The following is a 22,848-nucleotide window of genomic DNA, read 5'->3' as shown; positions in this document are numbered from 1 at the left end:
GGGGGTGTCCCTCAGCCCTGCCTGCAGCCTCTCTAATCTGGGATCCCTCTCACAATCCAGGACTGCTGGCTCCCAACAGCTCGCCTGCCTGCCTGCCTGATTGCCCCTAACCGCTTCTGCCTGCCAGCCTGATCACCCCCTAACCACTCCCCTGCCAGCCCAATTGCCCCTAACTGCCCTCCCCTGCAGGCCTGGTTGCCCCCAACTTCCCTCCCCTGCTGGCCCAGTCACCCCTAACTGCCCTCCCCTGCAGGCCTGGTTGCCCCCAACTGCCCTCCCCTGCAGGCCTGGTTCCCCCCCCAACTGCCCTCTCCTACAGGCCTGTGTCCTCCCCAACTGTCCTCCCCTGCCGGCCTGATCGCCCACAACTGCCCTCCCTTGCTGGCCATCTTGTGGCAGCCATCTTGTGTGTTGGACTGATGGTCAATTTGCATATTACCTCTTTATTATATAGGATTATTGTATTATTTTCCATATGAACAACTGTAAGCCTATTTTTGCCCACCCCTGTATCTGTATAGAAACCGGAATAAGCTCTAAACTGACTTAAGCTTGAATGGCAGACTGTAACCACTCTTATTAAATAAAAGCCTCTTAAGTACTTCCATGATTATTCTGAATGACAAATTTGTAAACAGAAACCCTGAGCTGGACAGAGAACTTGGATAATAGTAGCACATTGCCCCCTGCTGATCTCTCTACAAAAGAATCACTATTTTGTCATGATGATTTTTAGATTTAACATGCCTATGCTAAGCTTTGAAATTCATGCCCAAACTTAGTAAGTCTACATCATAAAAATCCCACTGTTTCAGTCTTTCAGCCTTCCACCTGCAAATCCAAATTTTGAGCCATTCTTTGGTAAGTGAAGTTCTTACCTAGAAAATTAACAAAACTTGCCCCCCTCCTTCTTCCCCTCTGCTAGCTAATCCAAGTCAGCATATGCCAGTGGGAGGATCCCTGGGCCTGTAGTAAGGTATACTTTTTCTCAAGAGAGCATCTCTAGTTTACACTTCTCAGTCTGGTCCCCTTCCATCCCGTAGCTTCGTCTGGTGGAGTCATCTCAGGTTGTCCTTAGTCAGTTCCATTGGAATTCCGCAGGCTCTGTGCCTACTCATCCAGGAGGTGGGTACATAGAAGCTGAAAGTGTCAGGAGCTGTGATGAGGGGCTCAGTCTCCAGCCTTGTGTCTCCTGGCCTGTGAATCGCACCGTGAATGCTGGCCAGCTCTCGGACACTTTGGGTGGTACAAGTCTGCCTGAACAGGGATCCCTGAGAGGGGTGGCCTCCAGACACTCAGGGTCATACAGTAAGAGACAGTCTTGCCCCAGATTCCCAAGGCTGAATGGGACTTTCACTTCCTTCTCAGAGTGCCCTGCAGGAACATATGGCTACGGCTGTCGCCAGATATGTGACTGTCTGAACAACTCCACCTGCGACCACATCACTGGGACCTGTTACTGCAGCCCAGGATGGAAGGGGGCACGTTGTGATCAAGGTAAGGATTCTAGTGAATAATAACCACCATCTCGTATCGTGTGACCACCATCCACCCGACATGAAGTGTTTCGGCCTGTGTTCTCTGATGTAATCCTCACCATGACGCTGCAAGGCACAGCTGGTCATTCACGTAGCTGCCAGGTGGATGCCTTCTTGTTGCTGTCCTACAGATGAAAAAACTGAAGCTCAGAGAGGTTGAGTAATCTGCCCAAGGTCATGCAGCTACTATAGAACATGTCAGGGCTTTGATGTCAGATTTCCTAAGCTCATGAACTTTCCATTGCACCTACAATGTTTTTTAGTCTTACTGAGGCATGATTAACCTATAAAAAGCAATAAATATATACAATATATGTACAGTAACACAGAGTATACAATTTGATAAAAATCTGACATGCATACACCTATGAAACCATTACCACAATAAAGAGAATGAATATATCCATCACTTCCAAAACTTTCATCATGTCCCTCCTTTCCAGCACTACTCCCGAGGCCCCATCTACTTTCTGTCTCTATAGATTAGTGCAGTTTTTAGAATTTCATATAAATGGAATCATACTGTACACTTTTTGTCTAATTTTGTTTACTCGGCATAAGTATTTTAAAATTAAACCATGTTGTGGTGTATGTCAGTGGTTCAATTGTTTTTACGGCTGAGTAGTATTCTGTTGCATGGAATACACCATCATTTCCTTGCCCATTCACCTGTTGATGGACTTTTGGATTGTTCCCAGTTTGGGGCTATTACAAATAAAGCTTCTGTGTACAATAGTGTGTCAAGTTTTTTATAGGGACATATACTTCCGTTTCTCATGAGTAAATTAGTAGGAGTGGAGTGTGATTGGCTCATGTGGTAGGCATATGTTTAGCTTGTTAAGAAACTCTTGCCCATGGTTTTTAACTAAGGTGTATGTCATACTACTCTGGGGATATTGTATACGTTGACCCACTTGGCCAATCTGATTCTGGGATGAATGGGGCCTTTGAGAAAGTGCTCCTTACGATTCTGAAGCATGGCCTCCAGAGAGTTCCTACTGCACGCGGTGCCCTTCAGTAGGTAAATAATATAATACGCTCATGGGTGTAAAGGCTTTAGAATTCATACAGTATCGTAGGTGAAGTCATCTTGCACTGTAGATTATGTAGGTACTCAGTTCATTTCTTTCCGACAATAACGTTTGCATGCTCGTGATTTATGTCTGACTGTCCTAACGATAGGATGTTACGTTCCACAATCACACCATTATTACAGACGCGCCGTAATCACACTGCACTGGTCCTTGTCGCTCTGTGTTCCGGGGCAGACTGTCTCATCAAAGGTCTGGCATTTAGACTTATAAAGTCATGGGGACATTAGAGCTGGAAGCACCTTCAGGGGGGCCAGTTTCCTCATTTTCAGATGATGAAACTGCAGTGGAAGAGCTTAGGGGAAAGCAGAATATCAAGGTCAAGTGTTTCAGATGCCAGTTCCTTGACCCTGAATCTGTACCTTTAGTGTCTTCACTTGATGAAACAAGAGGAAGGATTGTGGAAAACTGAGTTTTGAATTATGAGTAAGGTTTTAGGGTGATATTATCAGGTATTACTGGGACAGACCTTTCTGTCATAGAAAATAACTGCATAGAGCAGTATTTTTCTGAAGTAAAAGCCCATTGAAATCAGGATGAGGCAGGTCCTGATCTTGGACTAGGTTTAAAATGGAGTTATTCTGGCTTGGAAGGAAAATTACTGTTAAAAATGCTAAAGATAGACATAAAATTAAGTTAGTTGAGACATTTAGGAGCTAGCCCTTCATAACCTTAATACCGTATAATAAATAAAGCACAATAAAAAATTAAATCAAGTGCCACTCCCAATTAATTGCCTAAGTGTTTAAACTGAAATAGGCGAGAAGCTCCCAAATCCTACTGTTGAATCTTGGGGTTCAGGAACTCCTGCCTTTTTTTCAAGGTTTAGAGCTGCCTTTCTCTGGGCACAGACCAGCCAACAACATCTAAAAATGAGGAACATTTGTTTCCAAATTAACATCTTAGGAGCTGAAAATATCCCGGTCTTAGCACAGCGGAAGGTGTTTGTAAGTAGAGTTCAAGCATTTACGCAGCACATTGTCATCCTTATTCGCGTCTCCTTTTCTCCTTTTTCTAGCCGGTGTCATAATAGTGGGGAACCTGAACAGCTTAAGCAGAACCAGCACGGCTCTTCCCGCTGACTCCTACCAGATCGGGGCCATCGCCGGCATCATCATCCTCGTCCTGGTCGTCCTCTTCCTCCTGGCCTTGTTCATTATCTACAGACACAAGCAGAAGGGAAAGGAGTCGAGCATGCCAGCCGTGACCTACACCCCCGCTATGAGGGTCATGAACGGAGACTATGCCATTTCCGGTGAGACTGGAGTCCTCAGAGGCCTTGTACTCTTTGAAAAGTTCGGTTTTCTTACCTGGTTCTTTGAAACTGGGTGTTGGGTGTGCTGCCCATTGTTCCTGTCAGGTAGCCTTGAGGAAATGTTGTGTTTGGAAAAGGTTCATTGTTCGAGACGTGTTCTGTATGTCAACAGTAGTAATATTACTGTTGTCTTCTAGGTCAGTGGTCGGCAAACTCATTAGTCAACAGAACCAAATATCAACAGTACAACGATTGAAATTTCTTTTGAGAGCCAAATTTTTTAAACTTAAACTATATAGGTAGGTACATTGTTATTAACTTAATTAGGGTACTCCTAAGGCTTAGGAAGAGCCACACTCAAGGGGCCAAAGAGCCGCATGTGGATCGCGAGCCGCAGTTTGCCGACCACGGTTCTAGGTGATTTCTTTAGACTTCGGGAATTTCAACCCAGGAAAAGCTTTACTGGGTAACGATTCCCAAGGTTTTGCCCTCTGTGGGGACAGGGATGGGAGAGGCGGGTGGCTGTAACTTCACCAAGGCCTGGAGCAAGCCAGGGACCAGGGACCAGGGCCAGGTCTGCTGTCTCTCGCTTTGAATTGTTCCCGCAGTTCCTTCCAGCCTGTCTCCGAGCCCACACAAATCATTAACTGCACAGCAACCAAGTTACAGAAGAAACAGTTTTTTGGTTTTAGCAAGAACCAGGGCATTTTCCTTAAGAAAACTCTCAAATCTTCCTTTCGGTCACAAGTCCTCATGAAAGTAAATTTTTAGGTGACACGCTCAGTCATCAGAAGAAGTAACCACTTAAACAGAGGAATTTGGAAACTTAAAATATTTATTAATTGGAAGGCAATTGCTGAAGAATTTTGGGGGTGTCAGATGATTGTAAATACACGGATTGTGGGAGAATGCATAAAGTAGCCACACAGAATATTGTAGTACAGAATATTGTAGTCAAGGACTCGAGTGTTTTAAAAAAGAGGAAAATGACAGCAGAAATAACTTCAAAGCGGTGCCTTCCCAGCCATACCTGTGGATATTTTCACACTTTTCAAGGAGGCTGGTAAGAAGTCAGACTCCTGCTGCTTCTAGAAGCTTCGCTGGGTGTACTGTGCAGGAGGGTATTCCGCCCAGTTTGCAAAATGGAAGCAGCCCAAATACATGTTCTCATTACATAGCTTGCTTCCCTTTTTTCCACCCAGAGTCAGGGGAGCCTGCCATCTTCTCTGTCTCCTCCTTCTCTTGCAGAAACCCTTCCTCACGGCAGCGGTGGAAATGCTAACAGCCATTACTTCACCAACCCCAGTTACCACACGCTCACGCAGTGTGCCGCATCCCCTCGGGTCAACAACAGGGACAGGATGACCATCGCCAAGGTGAGAGGCAATGGCTCAGGTCGGTGAGGGTAGGCAGGGGAGGGAGAAAGGAACAAGCAGGTATCAAGGGCTGCTGTTTGCCATGCTGTTCTACGTACTTTATATCTATTGTCTCATTTATCCCTCCAAACAGCCCTGTAAGTGTTTATCCCTCTAAACAACCCAGAGTAATGGGGGATTTGAGTCACTTCCACACACAGCTCCCCAGCTAGTGGGTGAGGCAGCTGCGATGTGAGTCAAGGTCTTTCTGTCTCTACAGTTTATACTGTTTCCATTGCTCCTCTTTGGAAAAATGTTTCTAATATTGGGTGAGGTTTTAAAATAATGTCTCATAGCAGAATACAGCAGACTCATTTCTGGGTAAAATTGCCAAGTTTGTCTTTTCTGATCACCTGTCTCCCAGTGCCCTTTCCTGGGCACTTGTACTTTCATAACAACAACAATATGTATGTATTTAGGTCAAACCACATGAAATTGCATTTTTGTAGGTCAAAGGGATCAAATAGAAACAATGTGCCAAGCATTTCTAGTTATTTTACCTATAGAAGCTCATTTAATCTTTATGCCAATCCTATGAATCAAGAGTAGATATTATTCCCAATTGGTAGAAAGATTGAAGAGCCAGGGCTGCCTAGAACCCGAGCTGCTTCCTGTAGGACTCCCCAGATCTCTTCTACATGCACTGAAATCCCAAACATGCCTCCCTTCCAGTGGTACCCAAATTATATTTCCAGTCTCCGTTGTCTAATTCCAGCTCTCTCTTAAAAGACAACCAAGCTAATAAAATTAATTCAGTTGCAATTAAGTTAATGCAGCTGGATTTTAATTATAGTGCCTCATAGTTAAATAGCACTTCACATTCTCCAGAGACTTTCATATTCATCATTCCATTTGTTCTCATTCACATTCAGGGAGGGAGGCAGAGTCGATGATCTTATCCTCATATTTATAGCTCGGAAAACTGCCGAGAGTCACTGTGACTCTTACAAGATCATACAGTGTTGGATGGGAGAGCTCCAACCAGGAATTTGGTTTTTTCAATGTAAAGTTCCATGTGTGTAAACCCAAATAAGGCCTAGTTGGTACAGAGTAACATCCTGAAATCAAGAAGCTGAGGCAGTGGGGGTGGGGTGGGGGTGGGAAACAGTTGGGGCCAAGAGACATATACTCCTGCTGCCTTGATGTCCCACCAGCTCAGACATGGTCACCTCTGCCCCTCCGCCCGGCCTCATTCAAGGACCAGCCCTTAGTACATGCCATGGACTTGCTCCCCCAGACCAGTAACATTGTGCGGCACCACATTATATTCTCTTTTGACGTCTTTTGTTGTTTTTATTTTTAATAGTCGAAAAACAATCAGCTGTTTGTGAACCTGAAGAATGTGAATCCTGGGAAGAGAGGCCCGGTGGTGGACTGCACAGGCACACTGCCCGCGGACTGGAAGCACGGCGGCTACCTCAACGAGCTCGGTGATTCTCCCAACTCCCGTCCCCAACAAGCACCTTCACCTTTTAGTCACCTCAGATAGTCAGAGGTTTATGTCTGTGCCAAAGTGATCTCTTAGAAACATGCGTGAAAGACAGACTCATCGACTTCTACCTCACCCCCTTAGGGGGCTTAGGACTGTCCCAAGTGCCTTATTCATTCAGCATTACTTGAGTTTCTGCTGTGTGCCAGGAATGATCAAGTGAGATAAGGGTCTCTGCCTGCTTGTAGCTTACATTCCAACCCTCTCTAGTAACTCACTTAGTTCTCCTAGGCGCTGTAATAGGCAGGAACTATTATCAGCAGCAGCATCTCCATGTTACAGTTAAGAAGCTGAGTCTTAACAAGGTTAAGTAACTTGTGCAAAGTCTCAAACCCTACTAAGTGATAGAACTGGGAGTTAAACCTAATCAGCTGGGTACCAGGTTGTGGGCTCCTCTTTGTTCCCCTGGGAGGTGAGGAAATGGAGATATCAACAGGAATATAAATCAGTGGTTCTCAAGTGTTTTGGAGTCAGGACCCTTTCACACACTCTCCAGAGTTATCAATGGCCCCAAAGAATTTCTGTTGATATGGGTTACATCCACTGATATTTACCATATTATAAATTAAACAAGAATACTTAAAATAGTTATTAATTTATCATAATGATCTCATTTTATAACATAAGATGCATTTTACAGAAAATTACTACGCCCCCCCCTCCCCCAAATAGCGAGAAGAATGTCACTCTTTCACACTGTTGTCAATCTCTTTAACGTCTGGCCTAGTGAAGGACAGCTGGATTCTCGTTCTGCTGCTGCATTCAGGCAGCAGTGACCTCGCACTGGTATAGCTCCTGGAGAACTCCACTGCAGACTTGAGAGAGGAGGAGAGTGAAAAGGGCAAACAGTGTGGCTGTATTACTATAAGAAAAGCTTTGACCACATGGCCCTCCTGCAAAGGCGGTGAGGACCCTGGACCGCACGTAAAGAGCGGCCGTGATGCCCTTGGAGTAGGTGGTGACGCTTCCAAGCATGTGCTCCTTATTTCCAAGGAGGAGCTTGATGACATAGTTACTAATGTGTGTGGCACCTTATGGTCATCAAACCCTTTCATGTGTATTTATTCACTGGTAAGGTTGCCACGGAGTGCAGTTAAATTTGAATTTCAAATAAGCAACAAATATTTTTAGTATAAATATATCCCAAATATATAGGGCATGGGACATACCTATACTAAAAACTACTTGTTGTTTCTCTGAAATCTAATTTAACTGGCCTTCCTATGTTTTTATTTGCTAAACCTGACACCCCTACTGGATGGGCTCTTCCTGAATACTGTTTGATTGAGAAGGGAAAACTAGGAAGCACGGAGAAGTCAATCTCCTGTCCAAGATGCCATGGGAAGAAGGGGGTAAAGCTAGTCTCACAATTGGGCTCTGACTGCGCCCCCTCCGATCTTTCTGCGAACACCATGTATGCTCAGTCACCTGAGCCAGATGTAGGAACCAATCCCTGAGGGCTCTAAAGTCCCCTCTGACCTCAGAAATGCAAATGTTTAAAAAGCAAAATGAGTATAAATTCTTAGTTTTTATCTGCATTCTACACCAATATTATCTAGGAGATGTGTATTTCCACACATGCACAGTAAAATTATAAGATATTCTTACAGTATACTTATTTATAACACACTTATTGGTGAGTTTATTTAACATTGGGGAGGTTTTTAAGAAGTCTAAATTACATGAAAGAAGCACCTGAATTGATATTCAGTAAAATACCACCAAGTCCTCCTGAGGGAAAAGTCCTCTTGTTCCACGTTTCCTAATGTCATTTGTTCTGATTCCAGAAGACACAGTCATTGCAATGGTCACAAATAAACCTCTGCTTTCTGTCTCAGTGAGACCCAAGGCACATAAAATTTTCATTGGAAATTCTGGATCTTCTTGGTTTGTTCCATTCCAAGAATAATTTTGCATTCCATGTACTTTTAAGGTTGTTGCACAGAAAAGTCTTCTCTTATGAACAGAGTGAGGCACGTTGTCAATGATGAAGTGTGTAGGTGTTTCAATGATGGGAACGTTGTGGTGAGGTTGTCTGAAAGAGCCTTGAACTTGACACAAAGAGCCCTGAGATCAATTCCTGGTTCTTTTCTGTGACACTGGGTCAAGCACCCTCTCAAGATTGATTTGTCCATTTGTAAAATAGGGATAATGACCATGTTCTGGCTCACCGTATGAATTAGATTAAACTGAGTGCATTTGAAAGCATCTGTCCAGGGATGGGGACATATGGGAGTTTATGGGGAAATCTACCTGCTCCCTTGTTAAAACAGCACCTTGGCCCAGCCAGTGTGGCTCACTGGTTGAGTATCAACCCATGATCCAGGAGGCCATGGTTCGATTCATGGTCAGGGCACAAGTCCTGGTTGCAGGCTTAATCCCCAGTGGAGGGTGTGCAGGAGGCAGCTGATCAATGATCTCTCTCATCATTGATGTCTCTCTCTCCCCCACTCCCTTTCTCTCTGAAATCAAGAAAAACCTATTTAAAACACACACACACACACACACACACACACACACACAAACAAACAGAAAAACAAAACAGCACCCTGATTTTCCAAGGTGCTGAAGAGAGAATCTGGCAGGGGTATTTGGTCTCATAGCCCCAACTCTTGTTCCCTAAGTTACTATGCACCCCATACTGCTCTTTTTAACCCCTTAGGGAAGGCTCACTGCAAGCTAAAGCCAAGATGTTCATTTAACAAGACTTTGGTACAGTTTGGAAATGGCTAAGGGAATTGGGCAAAGAGTAAGATAGACAGAGTTCCTTGATAAGGAGCTCTCAGAGGCACAGCCCCTGCCCATCTTCCTGTGGTCCCTTTACAAAGTCTGGGAGTCCTCAAGACCACCTTCAGGATAAAACATTTGCTGGAGAGACTCACAGAACTCACTGAAAGCTATTACACTCATGGTCACAGTTTATCACAACAAAAGGATTCAGAATAAAATCACCCAAGGTAAGAGATATGGGACAGAGTCCAGGAAAGTTCAAAGCATGGAACTTTCTGTTGTCCTTTCCCAATGGAATCATGGAAAGTGCTAACCTTTCCTAGCGACAGTGTGTGGCAATACACATGAAGTATTGCCAAGCAGGGAACTAAACTCAGCCTTGGTGTCCAGCGTTTTCAATGGGGCTTGGTCATGTAGACTTAATTCACTACCCATGTGGTTGACCTTTAGTCTGCAGCCCACCTGAAGGTTACATTGATACCAAGTGGCCCAACCCTCCTCCCATAAATTACTTTGTTAGACTACCCCATGTAGCCATAGGCCCTCATGTAAACAAAAACACTCTTACTGGGCAGGAATTCCAAGGACTCAGAGATTACCTCCTAGGAACCAAGGGCAAAGGCCAGACCTCTCTTTGGTAAGGTTGATTCTTCGCTACACAGCCTTTTGTCCTGCCTTCTGGCTTACGGCGGTGCCTTTCCCACCAGCTGGGAGCTTGGCTAGATTTCACAACCCAGACCCCAAAAAGTGTACCTGAGAGAGAAGACATTCCCGTATCATGTCCCACCAGGACTGATATTAGACCCGCCCTCTCCTCTTAAGGGATTCTTCTTCTTTCTCCACAACCGTGTGTCCCCATAGGACATTACCATCAGAACTTGAGTTTAATGTCACTGTGAGAAACACATGCACAGTGGTAGTGGGCCATTTCTTGCCCATTCTCATACCTACTTAAATGTTCATCACAAATCATTACTTACTCTCTGTTTTTAACCTAAGTCCATAGTTTTCCTTTCAAAGATAATTAAAAAGGCTTTGGAATGCTTACAGATAGACTGAAGCTGAGACACAGTAAGTGTCACAGTAACTGAAACACCATTCATTTACATGGTGCTTCAGATTTTACCAGGCCTTCTTCACTTAATGATCACCACCACCCTGTAAGGCTTGGAAGGTAGGTTTTGTTTTCCTCATTTTAGAGATAAGAAAATTGACAGAGAGCCCAGCTGACATGGCTCAGTGGTTGAGCTTCGACCTATGAACCAGGAGATCACGGTTCAATTTCCGGTCAGGGCACATGCCCGGGTTGCGGGCTCAGTACCCAGTAGGGGACATGCAGGAGGCAATCGATCAATGATTCTCTCTCATCATTGATGTTTCTATCTCTCTCTCCTCCCTTCCTCTCTGAATTCAATAAAAATATATTTTTAAAAAAAGAAAATTCTCAGAGAGTTGATCATCTTTCCCAAAGTCATGTGGCTAACAAGTGATGAAATTTAAGACCTTCATCTCAGTTCTAGTTCTGGTCGTGTCCTTTCCACTGTGCAACCTTGAATAAAGTGGACTGATTTGTCTGTGCCTCAGGGACTACCCTGTATCAATCCGCCTTTCCCAGGTCACTGTAAATGAGCAGGAGAATGATCAGCATGACACATGTGTATTTTTAATTCTAAGTGCTGGGGTAGCCGGCACGGGAGACCTGGAGTAAAGGCGTGAAAAGCAGCAGCCTTGGTGGTCCGCAGTGGGAAGGCAGTGGGTGCCCAGCCATCTTCCTCGATGACCTTGACATAGTAGAGGAGCTTTCTCTTGCTTTCAGTTCTCACTGGGTATTTCTTTTCTTCCTTTATCACAGGTGCTTTTGGACTGGACAGAAGCTATATGGGAAAATCCTTAAAAGGTATGGTGTAGATTTGAGGAAGAAATACATTTATCAAAATCATAATTTAAAAAAGACATATCAGAGACTGAAGTAATTTGCTACATGGACAAGAGTTTCAGTGTAGGGAAAATGTAGACTTACTGTGGTTATTCCAGCAAACACACAAACACGTTTGACTGACATCAAGACAGTGACCACAGATGGGTCAGTTAGAGCAGAAGTCGGGGGAATGCAGGTTTCACTTTGCTGGGGAAACACTTATATTTCCTTAAAAGAAGTGTGGCTTATGGGGGGAGGAAAGGAAAGAGCAGGGAAAATAGGAAGAGATCAGTGTGGTTACATGTTCACTGAGGCCTGCTCTTCAGGAAGACTTTGAGTAATAACTTCAGGTGCCCAGTACTGAGGTTTTACAAGAAATCCACGCAGCACAAATGCTTTCTTCACCGTGAGAATAGAACCTTCTTGTGCTCCTGGGTCCATCAGCAAATGGTTTCTCAATTGAAGCCTTTGAGAATTTGGAGACTCTTAGTAAAATAGAATGGAATTCATTTCATTTGAGTGTGATAATCAAAATGAAATCAAATCTATGATGTTTGTATTGGTATTCACCTTAGTAATTTTATAGCAAATTCTCTCCAAAATAAGTGAAAAACATTTAGTATTATTTTTAGTGTATATAATTCAGAAAACTAGCTAGAAAGAAAAACTGCCCAGCCCTGGCCAGTGTGGCTCAGTTGGTTGGAGCATCATCCCATACCGAACAGGTGGCATGTTCAAGTTTTGTTAGGGCACATACCCAGGTTCTAGGTTTGATCCCTGGTCAGGGTATGTGTGGGAGGCAACTGATTGATGTTTCTCTCTCACAGCAATCTCTCTCTCTCTCTCTCTCTCTCTCTCTCTCTCTCTCTCTCCCCCCCTCCCTCTGTAATAATAATAAAATTTTAAAAAATTGTCTAAGTAAATTACCACCAAGAAAAAAAATAACATTTTCAGTACACCTGAAACTATAATAAAAATAATATTAAATGTAAACTGTAATTGCAAAATAAAATTTTAAAAATAACGTTCGTGTAATATCATTTGCTTTTCCCGCTATTTCTCTTTACAGACTTGGGAAAGAATTCTGAATATAATTCAAGTAACTGCTCCCTAAGCAGTTCTGAAAACCCATATGCCACTATTAAAGACCCACCTGTACTTATCCCCAAAAACTCGGAGTGTGGCTATGTGGAGATGAAGTCACCAGCACGGAGAGATTCCCCATATGCAGAGATCAATAACTCAACTTCGGCCAACAAGAATGTCTATGAAGTTGGTGAGTTCTCCTAACCAAGAAACAACCTGCTATGGGAATTTAAAAAACAAAACTTTCAAAGTCTTTGAGACTACAACAGCATTTCATACAAACCTTATTAAAAATGGCCCATATTTTAAGTGTAAGCTGTGTTTACAGTGATCATATTAATTGATGTCAAATAATTTATTCAGGGAAACACCATTTAGAAAATTTAAAGGAAGTTTTCCTTATCTTCCACCTGGTCATCCATCTTTTGTTTTGTAGCCATAGTGAATATTTTAGCCTGCATGTGGAATAGCATATGTATCATATTAGCTAATACATCAACTTAGCCAAAACAAATGGTTCCACTAGATTAAACAGGTGGTTCCAATTCCTGGTTGCATTCATTATATTAATATAATATAATGCTTTTAGCAGGATTAAAACATTTTACTTCTAAATTTGTCTAATATATCAGTAAGAGTCTAAACTGTGAGTCTGGTACAAGTTAATAAGAATTCAATTTAAAATTAGAGATACTTTGATTGCCTCTTGCAAGTGCAACTTGGGGGAAGTTAAAACATATCAGAGCTATCACTAGCTAGATAATAGGGCTATATAATTTAATTTTTCTTACTCTCTATCTCTGTATCAGTATTTATGATTGAAACTTTAAAAAATTCTCTACTACTTGTAAATGAAGTGACTAATTTAACTCTAGTCGCTAGTAATTCATTTTATGCTGTAGACATGTCACTGAAGATATATAACTATTTAAAAAGTATTAAGACAGCTTTTTAAAATGGAAGGCATAGTGAACTAAATTGTTATAGAAAGGTCAGTAACAAGTGCCCTTTGCTCTGTCCCATAAGCTTACCACAGTAAGATTGGAACTCAACGTATGTTTCCATGAATCGAGTTAACTTCTAAGGACCTCAGTCTTCTCGTCTGTAGAGTAAGGGGTTTGCACTAGATTATTTCCCAGGTTTTTCAGACAATGATTCATATCCAGGGTTTCTGTATATTCCCTTGATGTCTTGATCCCAATGATACAGTCATCCTTTTGTTCCGAGCACCATTTGTGGGCATCAGTGGGTCTACCAACCACAGAGTAACCACCTCTGTGATTATAAAAGGATCATTTGTTTTTAAAAATAATATTTTCTTATTTGACATTTGCAAGAAATTCCATGTTCAATTTATTAATTTTTTTATTGCCAATAAATTAACGTGTCCCTGGTTGTCACAGAACCTACAGTGAGTGTTGTCCAAGGAATATTCAGCAATAATGGGCATCTGACCCAGGATCCATACGACCTTCCAAAGAACAGTCACATCCCTTGCCATTATGACCTGCTGCCAGTCCGAGACAGTTCACCCTCCCCCACGCGAGAGGACGGAGGCAGCAGCAGCAGCAGCAGCAGTGAATGACACCAAAGGACCTTCCGTAGCCGCTGGAACCCTTTCCAGAACTGCAGTTCGGTTCTTCTCCATCCTCATGTTGCCACCTTATGTGAATGTTAATCTACTTGGTAGGCAATTGCTGGGCGTAACCCAGAAAGCTCAAAGCTGAGGCTGACGGACGGTAGGTCCCTGGGTACGGGTGGCTGGGCAGGAGATACCATGTGATTTTCCATTCTTGTTAGTTTTAGAACTGCACCCCTGAAGCATGACTTCCTGTAAAATCTTGGCGATGAGCATGAACTTGCAGAACTCCTTCAGCGATGTGGGCTGCAGTGGACATTGGTATGATTGTTTGAAAAACTCAAGTTTAAAGATTTTTTTTCTCATTCGCATTGTAGATCTGTACCTAGGATTGTGCAGTTTGCCATAAAATTTAGTGTGAATCACTAAATATGTAGAAGAAAAGGGGCATATTATTGAGTCCTGATTATTTGGGTGTGTGTGGTTTGTTTGTTTTTTCAGTTGGACTCAGAATTGTAGGGGTAACATGAACCCAGGAGAAAACATTCTGTCAAGTGGCATAACTGAATAGACTGAATAAAACCCTAGCAGAAGTAGAAAATTTAAATATGAAAATTTAAATATGAAATTTAGATATGTAGACTTTTTTTAGAATGAAGAAATGTACACTTAGAATTATTTTAGAAACACTAGAGTTATTACAGGAGTCAATATGTGCTAGGCAGAGGCGATTTTTCTCCCTGTTTGACCCACAGCCCACTTTACATCCATGACATTGTTCTGATCACTGTCCCCATCATACACATTCACCACTTGAGATCCATAACATATCAGTAATTATTTCATAAATATGGAAATGGAATAATTTTATTTTTAAAAGACTGGATTGAATGAGTGTCTAATGAATGATTGGAAAAGGTTGTAAATTTTAAGTGTACAAAGACACTTAAGTTTTGTAAACCATTAGTAATACATGCTGTAATATAGAATTAGCAGAAAGTTTTTTATTAATTTTCCCTAGAAGTGATTGAAATGTTTTTGTGCGTATTTGAGGAAAGGGCACTTTTCTTTTATTAATTGTTGATTTAGAGAAACTATGCTTAAGCTGGTCTTTTGCATTGCTAATATGACATGTATCCCATTTTTCTTTAATTTGTATTTTCATTTTTAAGTTGTATATTCTACATTTTGTAGTGTTTGAATTGTTAATGAAAAATATTATATGTCTGTTGTTTCTTGTATTGTTGCCACTTATCTTTTTGCTTGATAAAAATGCATTGTTCTTTTTCTCTTTCAGAGGGAGGAGATAGAAATATGTAAATCAAATATATTAAAAATTGGTCATTACTAAAATAGTACAAAACCATAGGTGAATGAATGACTTATAATTGAAATAGACAAGGTTTTCAATATTCTAAAATGGAGTTCCTTTGGTCTGTGGGTTCTGAGTCTTGGTTAAACCAGGGGGGCTATTGTTCCTGAGTGCGTCCACAAACTGCTCTTATTAATACCTTCACTAGGGTGATCATATAATTGATCATCCAAACTGGGACACTTTTGAGAGTAAATGCGGACATTATCAATGATTATCCTGCAATGGGCTTCAATCTGGACTGCTCCAGGCAAACCAGAACAGATGCTCATCCAGTGCATACTGATCATGCAATAACATTCTCACCCCAAAATGCCAGTGTAATGCCAGAAAGCTAGTTTCTCTTTCTTGGACCTACGTGAGCAAGCCGAAGGGCTGGAAGGCTGAAAGCGGAAGCAGCTTCACAAGAGAACACAATGGTCTTCCATCTTAAAGACACCCTGTGTGGTGTCCTGTCTCAGGGAGTCAATTAACAAATATATATTGTGCACTTGTTCTGCCAGTAGTACCCATGTGGCATTGCCCCCGCCAGTCACTGAGTTGGGATATTCCAGTGACTTCATGTCATACACCTGCACCTGCAATGGCGGTTTGGTCAGATGGATGATAGAACAAACATACTTAGAGCATTTACTCCTTTGGTGGCTCTTTCTTTTAGGGAACCCCAAAGTTAGTTCAAGGAAATGTGGGCTTGCCTGGAATACACCCTAGAAAGAATTGATTTATTCCCACAGTTAACCTCTGCCTAACTCTTGCTCGATGATAGCGCGTAGGCATCTATTGGAGGCTCTTGTTAGTCAATAGCCATAAAGAGTCCTTATTGGTAAGAAAAAAGTGACATTTCCTCCTCCCCCCCCCTTTCTTTTTTTTAAGGATCATCTCTTCAAATTTCCATGGTAAGTTTGAGTTTTCCCATTACTCCCTGAAGATAAGTAAAAGAAAAAAAAATACCTATTTCTTTTCTCATTCCACTATAGGAAGAGGGGAGGGGAGGGTATACTGACGCTAAAACTCATTCACATCTGCATGCCACACAATTATCACATCGGTAATAAAAAAAGGGTTCCTAGATTTCCCTGACCATGGATTTTATCATAGGCATGTTCTTGTGGTATTAATCTTAGCTGCTTATTTTGAATTAGTGCACTTCTCAATTTAAAATCATGATACATTTTAGACATTTCATATGTTCTGTGTACTGCAATCACAGAAGTAAAAAGTCTAGGACTTCCAAGAACAAGCACCAAATTTGTAAATATAAACTCAAAACGAATACTGTTACATTTCGTTAGTATACAACGAGCTTCAGTTTGGCCTCGTCATTTAGAGTTAGCAGTCCTTGTCGTAACGTTCAATGTGCAGTTGTAACCGAGAGAAAGATTGACTCTGGGTAATGCCACAGAGTGCCCTAGAATTCTTAAACTTGTTGCTGAGAGTCTACCTCCCTCCCCATTGTTTTCTTTGGTGTCTTCAATCGAATCTAAACAAAAAGGTCTTCTCCAGGCCTTGTTTTCATTTGTTTCGAGGACACCTGGAAGCAGACATCCTGGTCTTCCCAAGGCACGCCCAGCACTGACGTGGAGACCAAGGCCCGCGGGCCCTCCCCACAGAAGTGGAGCTAAGGTTAAATTTTGTAAAATAATGAATTTTCTATCTCTGGGTAACGTCTTTATTATTCAAAATAAGTATTTAAGAGGTATTTTGGTCTTCAAGGCTTTATGTCATGGAAATGTACATAGATATGCAAGTGTGAATCACATGGTGTGGCTGGGTAATTGTTTATTAACTAAAGATGTTTACTGCCCTTTAAGGTCCTCTTCCAATTAGTATCCGAACACTGGGTCTGCTTATTCCAATTTAGTATTTAGTCCAGGCTTCATTATGATGTAAGCAAATAGCAATATAATTTTTTAAAGGAAAAAAAATGAGACTATATTAAGTTTTCTTGATTTTAGTAAACAAAACAAAAAAATGCTTTCAATGTTAAAATATCTCTTCTCCAAAGATGATAAACTTTCATCAGTATTAGCCTCCATTGCCATTTATATCATCAAAATGTGTTATAGATGAATGCAATAAACTTTCTAATAGAAAAACTATAAAGTTGTGTTTATTTCTATGTTTCATTCCATTACTAATTAAAGAGAAGAAAAAACTTACAATCTTACTGGAAAAATTAATATTTTTTCATGTGTGGACTCATAGCACTTCATATATACACTAGAGGCCCAGTGCATGATCGGGTTGGGGAGGGATTTGGGAGATTGGCCAGCAGGGGAGGGACCGAGGGAGAGACCGCAGGAGGGCTCCAGGGCGTGCCCAGCCCATATTGCTCAGTCCCAATCAGCCGGACCCCAGCAACAATCTAACCTACCAGTCAGAGTGTCTGCCCCCTGGTGGTCAGTGCAGTCACAGCGAGTGGTTGAGCGGCCTTAGCATATCATTAGCATATTATGCTTTGATTGGTTGAACTGAACAGACAACCAGACACATAGCATATTAGGCTTTTATTATATAGGATTTAAAAAACAGGTATACTTTATAATATTTAATTGCTCATGTATCTGCTTTTCCTTCAGAATTCTTGTTCTTAAAGGACAGAGGATCATATTTGGATCCCTGGAACCCAGGTCAGTGGCTGATAGGTCTTCTAGAAATAGCTCTAGGTTATCTTATATGGATTTGCTTTTTAAATCTCAGTAGCCTATTAACGTTTTCTTTTATGATTAAAACATTTCTGAAACACTTTATCGCATTAAATATGAATAAAACATTTCTTTTCTTAATATCTGTTTATTTACTGAGGGCCTGAGTGCCAAGCACAGTAGGGGATGCAGGGAAATATACAACATGAGCTACTCTTGAGTCACTCATTATTATTATTTATTAGGGAAATAAAGTATCTTACTAACTGGCTTTGGGAAGTTACTTGACTTCTGCGGGCCTTGAGTTCTATATTATTTAATGGTGGAAATAATAGTACCTATTTCAAGGACTTTTGTGAGAATTTAATAACTTTCTACATACAACACACTTCAGTGTCTACATGTGGTAGATAGCTGGTGTTAGCTGTGTAACAATTATAAAAAATTAACCAATAATATGATTCAGTTTGTTATAAGCTGTGAGGCTGGTAAGTCAGAAGTGAACATTTAATGAGTATTATGAAACCTACATGTCCATATGACCACATCCTGATCTATTTTTGTACTATAAAAAAATTCCATACATATTTTATTTCTGGAGTTATAATTGAGAAAAACAATAATAATATGATTTCATCTTCCAGTAATATGTTATATTCCTAAGAATTGTGAATGCTTTTAAAATGTTTGGGTGTGGGATTCTAGGAAGATGGTGCCCTGGCCTTGCATTCCCATCCTGGCAAATACAGCCGTCCAGATATAGTCAGGGCTGCCCTTAGCCACCTGAAGAGGCTCCACCCACAGTGGGACCCCAAGTCCTTGAAAGAGGTGCATGTAGGGAGCAAAATGTAAATGGGAGTTGCTGGGGGGGACTGTGGAGAGTGTCTGGGGAGAGCCAGCTGACCTGGGAGATACACAAGGAGAAAATAAGGGAAGACTGCCTCTGCTGCGTGCATGTGCAGCAATGAGAGAGGCTACCATCTCAGGAGGGGTAGTGTCCAGGCTGGGCTAAGATCAGATTTCCCTACTTGGACTTGTGAACCGAGAGCCTTCTGCCACTTACATCAACATTTGGCAAAGGGGATCTCTGGCTGCCCACTGAGGGGAAAACCCCTACTCTGCCGCCAATAGGCAGGAAAGACCAGAGAGATCCACGGAAGTGTTGAAAACCAGCACGTTGTCAACTCGAACTGGCAGAGAAAAGTCACAAACCACTCAATGGTGCCGGAAGCTGGTCCATCCTTGCTGCTTGACACAGTCGCTGCAGGGAAGAAACATCTGCACAGCATATGTTTCAAGGGACCTGGGGTATATGGCATACTGTTCTTAATTTGTTTGCTCCCCTTCTTAGCGCTATGTGTTTTAACCAAGGTCACCTCTCTGGGAAAGGTTGTTTCCCCAGGTAGAGATTTTTCCCTGGAGTTAGGGATTAACAGGACTAAGGAAGGGAATCAGTAAAACCCCTTAACTAAGTGCCAGGCGGGTAGTTAATCACTTTAACTACGAACAACCTTGGAATGGAGATAACAAACGCCCTAACCTTTGGAATAGAATGGACAGGATTAAAATCAACTGGTATAAATACAGATGTAACAGGAGAATAAAGAAAGAACCTCGCTATGCTGATCAACTGAACGCTGTCTCCGTTTCATTCCTTCTTCGCTGACTCCGTCCACACCTTTGGGAACCCCTGGACCTGCTGGGGCTGGACCCCAACACAATGGGAACATTGCAGCCCAGGTAGAAGGAAAAGAAGCTAAACTGGAAATCCACAATAAACCTCTACTGTGGAGGTGGAGCTAATTATGTAGATAAGGGAAGAAATCCTAGATAAAATATGATTAAAACTTTTCAAGGTATATTGTAGGACCAGAGAACGTTTCCTGGAACTGAAAGTAATGATTTGCCAATTAAACTCTGCGGGCTGCTTTAAGGTGGCACTTTAGTTCTCTTACTAAAATCCATGGCCTCGTCTTTGCCTTAGTTTCAGCTTGGTGATCCCGGTGGCCTGTGGGTCAGTGTTTAACCGCCAGATGTCTGAAAAATAATTAAAGGCACTGATCTGTATGTAGCACTTTCTCATTTCCATGAGTAAGTCCTCCCACCAGGGCCCAGGTAAAGCTACAACAAGACATCGCTGGATGGTTAGGGAGGGATGCTCAGTAGCACACGATTATATGGTTTCTTCACAACATAGACACGATAACTGTAAATACCATCAAGGACATAACTAATAGTAAAAGGTAGTGAAATAATTAAAATTGGTGAATTTTAAGCACAACTTTTTAAATTATACCTTACTGAATTGTAAACATAAATACTTTCATTTTAATAATGACTGTGCATAACAACTGGCTCACAGAATTCCTAAAGTTTTCACAGTTGGCTTTCAACAAGCCCATATGAGGTGCTTCAGCACATCCCTGTGTTTGTGTAACCCTGATTTCCGATTGTCCAAGCAGGGACCATGATCTCAAGCCACTGACATTAATTCACAGAAGGAGCTCACAGTGTATTTCCTCCTGCCTTTTAGTTTTACATCCAGAAAAACTTGGCCCATTAAGTTTATACATTCACGTAAGCATTTATTTACTGAAAAAACTGTGAGCTGTGTCTTCTCAAATGTAAACATTTCTGATGGACTCATTTTACCAGAAAACGATGATAGGAACTAGATTATTTCTTTCTTAAAAGATCCTCAGACTAATTTGGCCTTGAAGGAGTGCTCTTCGTTAGTGGCTTTCCCGAGAAGCATTGAATTACAGTGGTTCTCAACCTTCCTAATGCCGCGACCCTTTAATACATGTTGTGGTGACCCCCAACCATAAAATTATTTTTGTTGCTACTTCATAACTGTAATTTTGCTACTGTTATGAATCGTAATGTAAATATCTGATATGCAGGATGTATTTTCATTGTTACAAATTGAACATAATTAAAGCGTAGTGATTAATCACAAAAACAATATGTAATTATATATGTGTTTTCCTATGGTCTTAAACAACCCCTGTGAAAGGGTCGTTCGACCCCCAAAGGGGTCGCGACCCACAGATTGAGAACCGCTGAATTAGAAGATGACTTCACTCAAGGGTCCTGGGCTCCTTATGCTATATAAACTCTTAGCATGACGATTTATTTAGGAGTTGCCATTCAGAAAAAAATACACTTATGCACAAAGCTATTTAATGATGCCATTGCTTATCACTATACACAGAGTTCCTTAACTTTGTAATAGAACCCACTTGAGACTTCTCCCAGGATGAATGCCCAACTAACAGAGACCATTAAAAATTGATGACTATGTTATAAGAACTGGATTGACTGTTTTCTTCATAGGGCACTGGTTTGAAAAAGACTCACTTTAATATTTCTGTTCACTAAATAGCTGGGAATTGATAAAAAGCAAGTGCTTGAATTATAGCTATAATTTTTTTTAAGTCCTGAATATTTTTTTGTATTGCAGGTAGATTTTATTTCTGGCAGAAAGTAAACTGCCGTTGAATCACTAGACAAAGATAATTTTAAAACACTGGAATGGAAGGCAGGTGTTTTCTTACTTGTCTGAGATGTTAAAAGAAAGCCCTGACAGCTTAAGCTCAAGGGTTGGTCTCCAGAAAGAATATATTTAAAAAGTGGAGAAAATAAAGGGAAAAAAAACTAGGAAAAAATACGCAGAGGCTCAAAATATTGCTATTTTCCTTTGTAGAGCAAAGTATAAGATGATTGCCAATGAATTCCCTTAAACTTGGAGTGAGAAACCATGTGGCCATATTAATGATGAGAAAATTCCTTTTAGTTATTAAAAGAGTGTCATTTTCCTTAGAAGGAAAACTGATTCTTCCATGAGCTCAGCACCTGATATGTAAAATGGGTCTCCATTAAGTGATCTTAATTGAATACACAAATATAAGAACATTACATACTTCATTAAGTGCTTTAGAAACTTTAAAAGCAAGTCAGTATTAATTTACTTGAATAGTAAAAAGCCACAGTGCCATTAAACAAAACCTTTAAGCATAATCTATTAAAACATTATCATGTAAGCCTATATATTACAGAATGCAAGACATTTCCTGTTCTAAAGGCAGACTGACTTAAATGATGCAGGCCAGGACAGCCTCCCTTAGACTAATCTCATCGCCGCCCAAGGTGATAACTTGAAGGAAAACATTTTCTTGGGTGTTTGCATCCTGAATTATTCACTTTAAAAAAACTGGACTCCCTACTTTATAGTCAGAGCTCTTATATTGTTAGAAATCAGTTCAGAGGCAAAGGACAAACGCGTTCTCCAAGGAAAATCTCAGAGGAATCGGGGGAAACCAGCAACTGCTCTGAGAAGCAGTGGCCCTTTATCTAACCACAGAGCTGGCTGGTGTGATCAGCCAGAACCCAAATCCTCTGGTCGCAGTGGATTTCTTCCTGACATTTTTGCTCACAACTGCTCTCAGCGTCTTGTTACTTCACGCATGCAGAAGTGGAGCGTGTTGCGTGTACACAGCCATTACCGTGTTGATTAGAACAGAAGTCTGACAGCATTCCTAAGTAGGACTTAAAGACAAATGTTGATTTGCTTTCTCTCTGCTCCTCTATGGAGGACCATTTCACCCCTCTCTGAACTCCTTCCCCACTGTCCTCTCATCCCACCACATCCAGACCACACCACCTCTTCCTTTATCATGCAAAGAAGATTTTGCTACAGTATTTAAAGAATTCTGATCTCATTTTATGGT

The 22,848-nt window shown here is 41.4% G+C and overlaps 2 protein-coding genes across 2 annotated transcripts in view; one reads left to right on the top strand and one right to left on the bottom strand.

Moving 5' to 3' along the window:
• MEGF10 (multiple EGF like domains 10) overlaps window positions 1-14,107 on the top strand; it is a 115,212-nt gene extending 101,105 nt beyond the window's left edge. The window contains exons 18-24 of the mRNA XM_023754822.1: window positions 1,369-1,497; window positions 3,648-3,884; window positions 5,133-5,260; window positions 6,606-6,729; window positions 11,371-11,415; window positions 12,506-12,712; window positions 13,926-14,107. Coding sequence (XP_023610590.1) covers window positions 1,369-1,497; window positions 3,648-3,884; window positions 5,133-5,260; window positions 6,606-6,729; window positions 11,371-11,415; window positions 12,506-12,712; window positions 13,926-14,107 — 1,052 coding nt within the window. The remainder of the gene's footprint in view (window positions 1-1,368; window positions 1,498-3,647; window positions 3,885-5,132; window positions 5,261-6,605; window positions 6,730-11,370; window positions 11,416-12,505; window positions 12,713-13,925) is intronic.
• A 2,371-nt stretch (window positions 14,108-16,478) lies between these two features.
• Window positions 16,479-22,848, bottom strand: part of BBS5 (Bardet-Biedl syndrome 5) — a 39,960-nt gene continuing 33,590 nt past the window's right edge. The window contains 3 exon segments of the mRNA XM_023754759.1: window positions 16,479-16,532; window positions 16,535-16,962; window positions 16,965-17,091. Of these exon segments, the coding sequence (XP_023610527.1) occupies window positions 16,479-16,532; window positions 16,535-16,962; window positions 16,965-17,091 (609 nt within the window).

The sequence above is a fragment of the Myotis lucifugus genome, unplaced genomic scaffold (assembly GCF_000147115.1).
Source record: "Myotis lucifugus unplaced genomic scaffold, Myoluc2.0 scaffold_0, whole genome shotgun sequence".
Classification (NCBI taxonomy): domain Eukaryota; kingdom Metazoa; phylum Chordata; class Mammalia; order Chiroptera; family Vespertilionidae; genus Myotis; species Myotis lucifugus.
The sequence above is the reverse complement of the archived record's forward strand: the minus strand, read 5'-3'. Positions and strand labels throughout refer to the sequence as shown.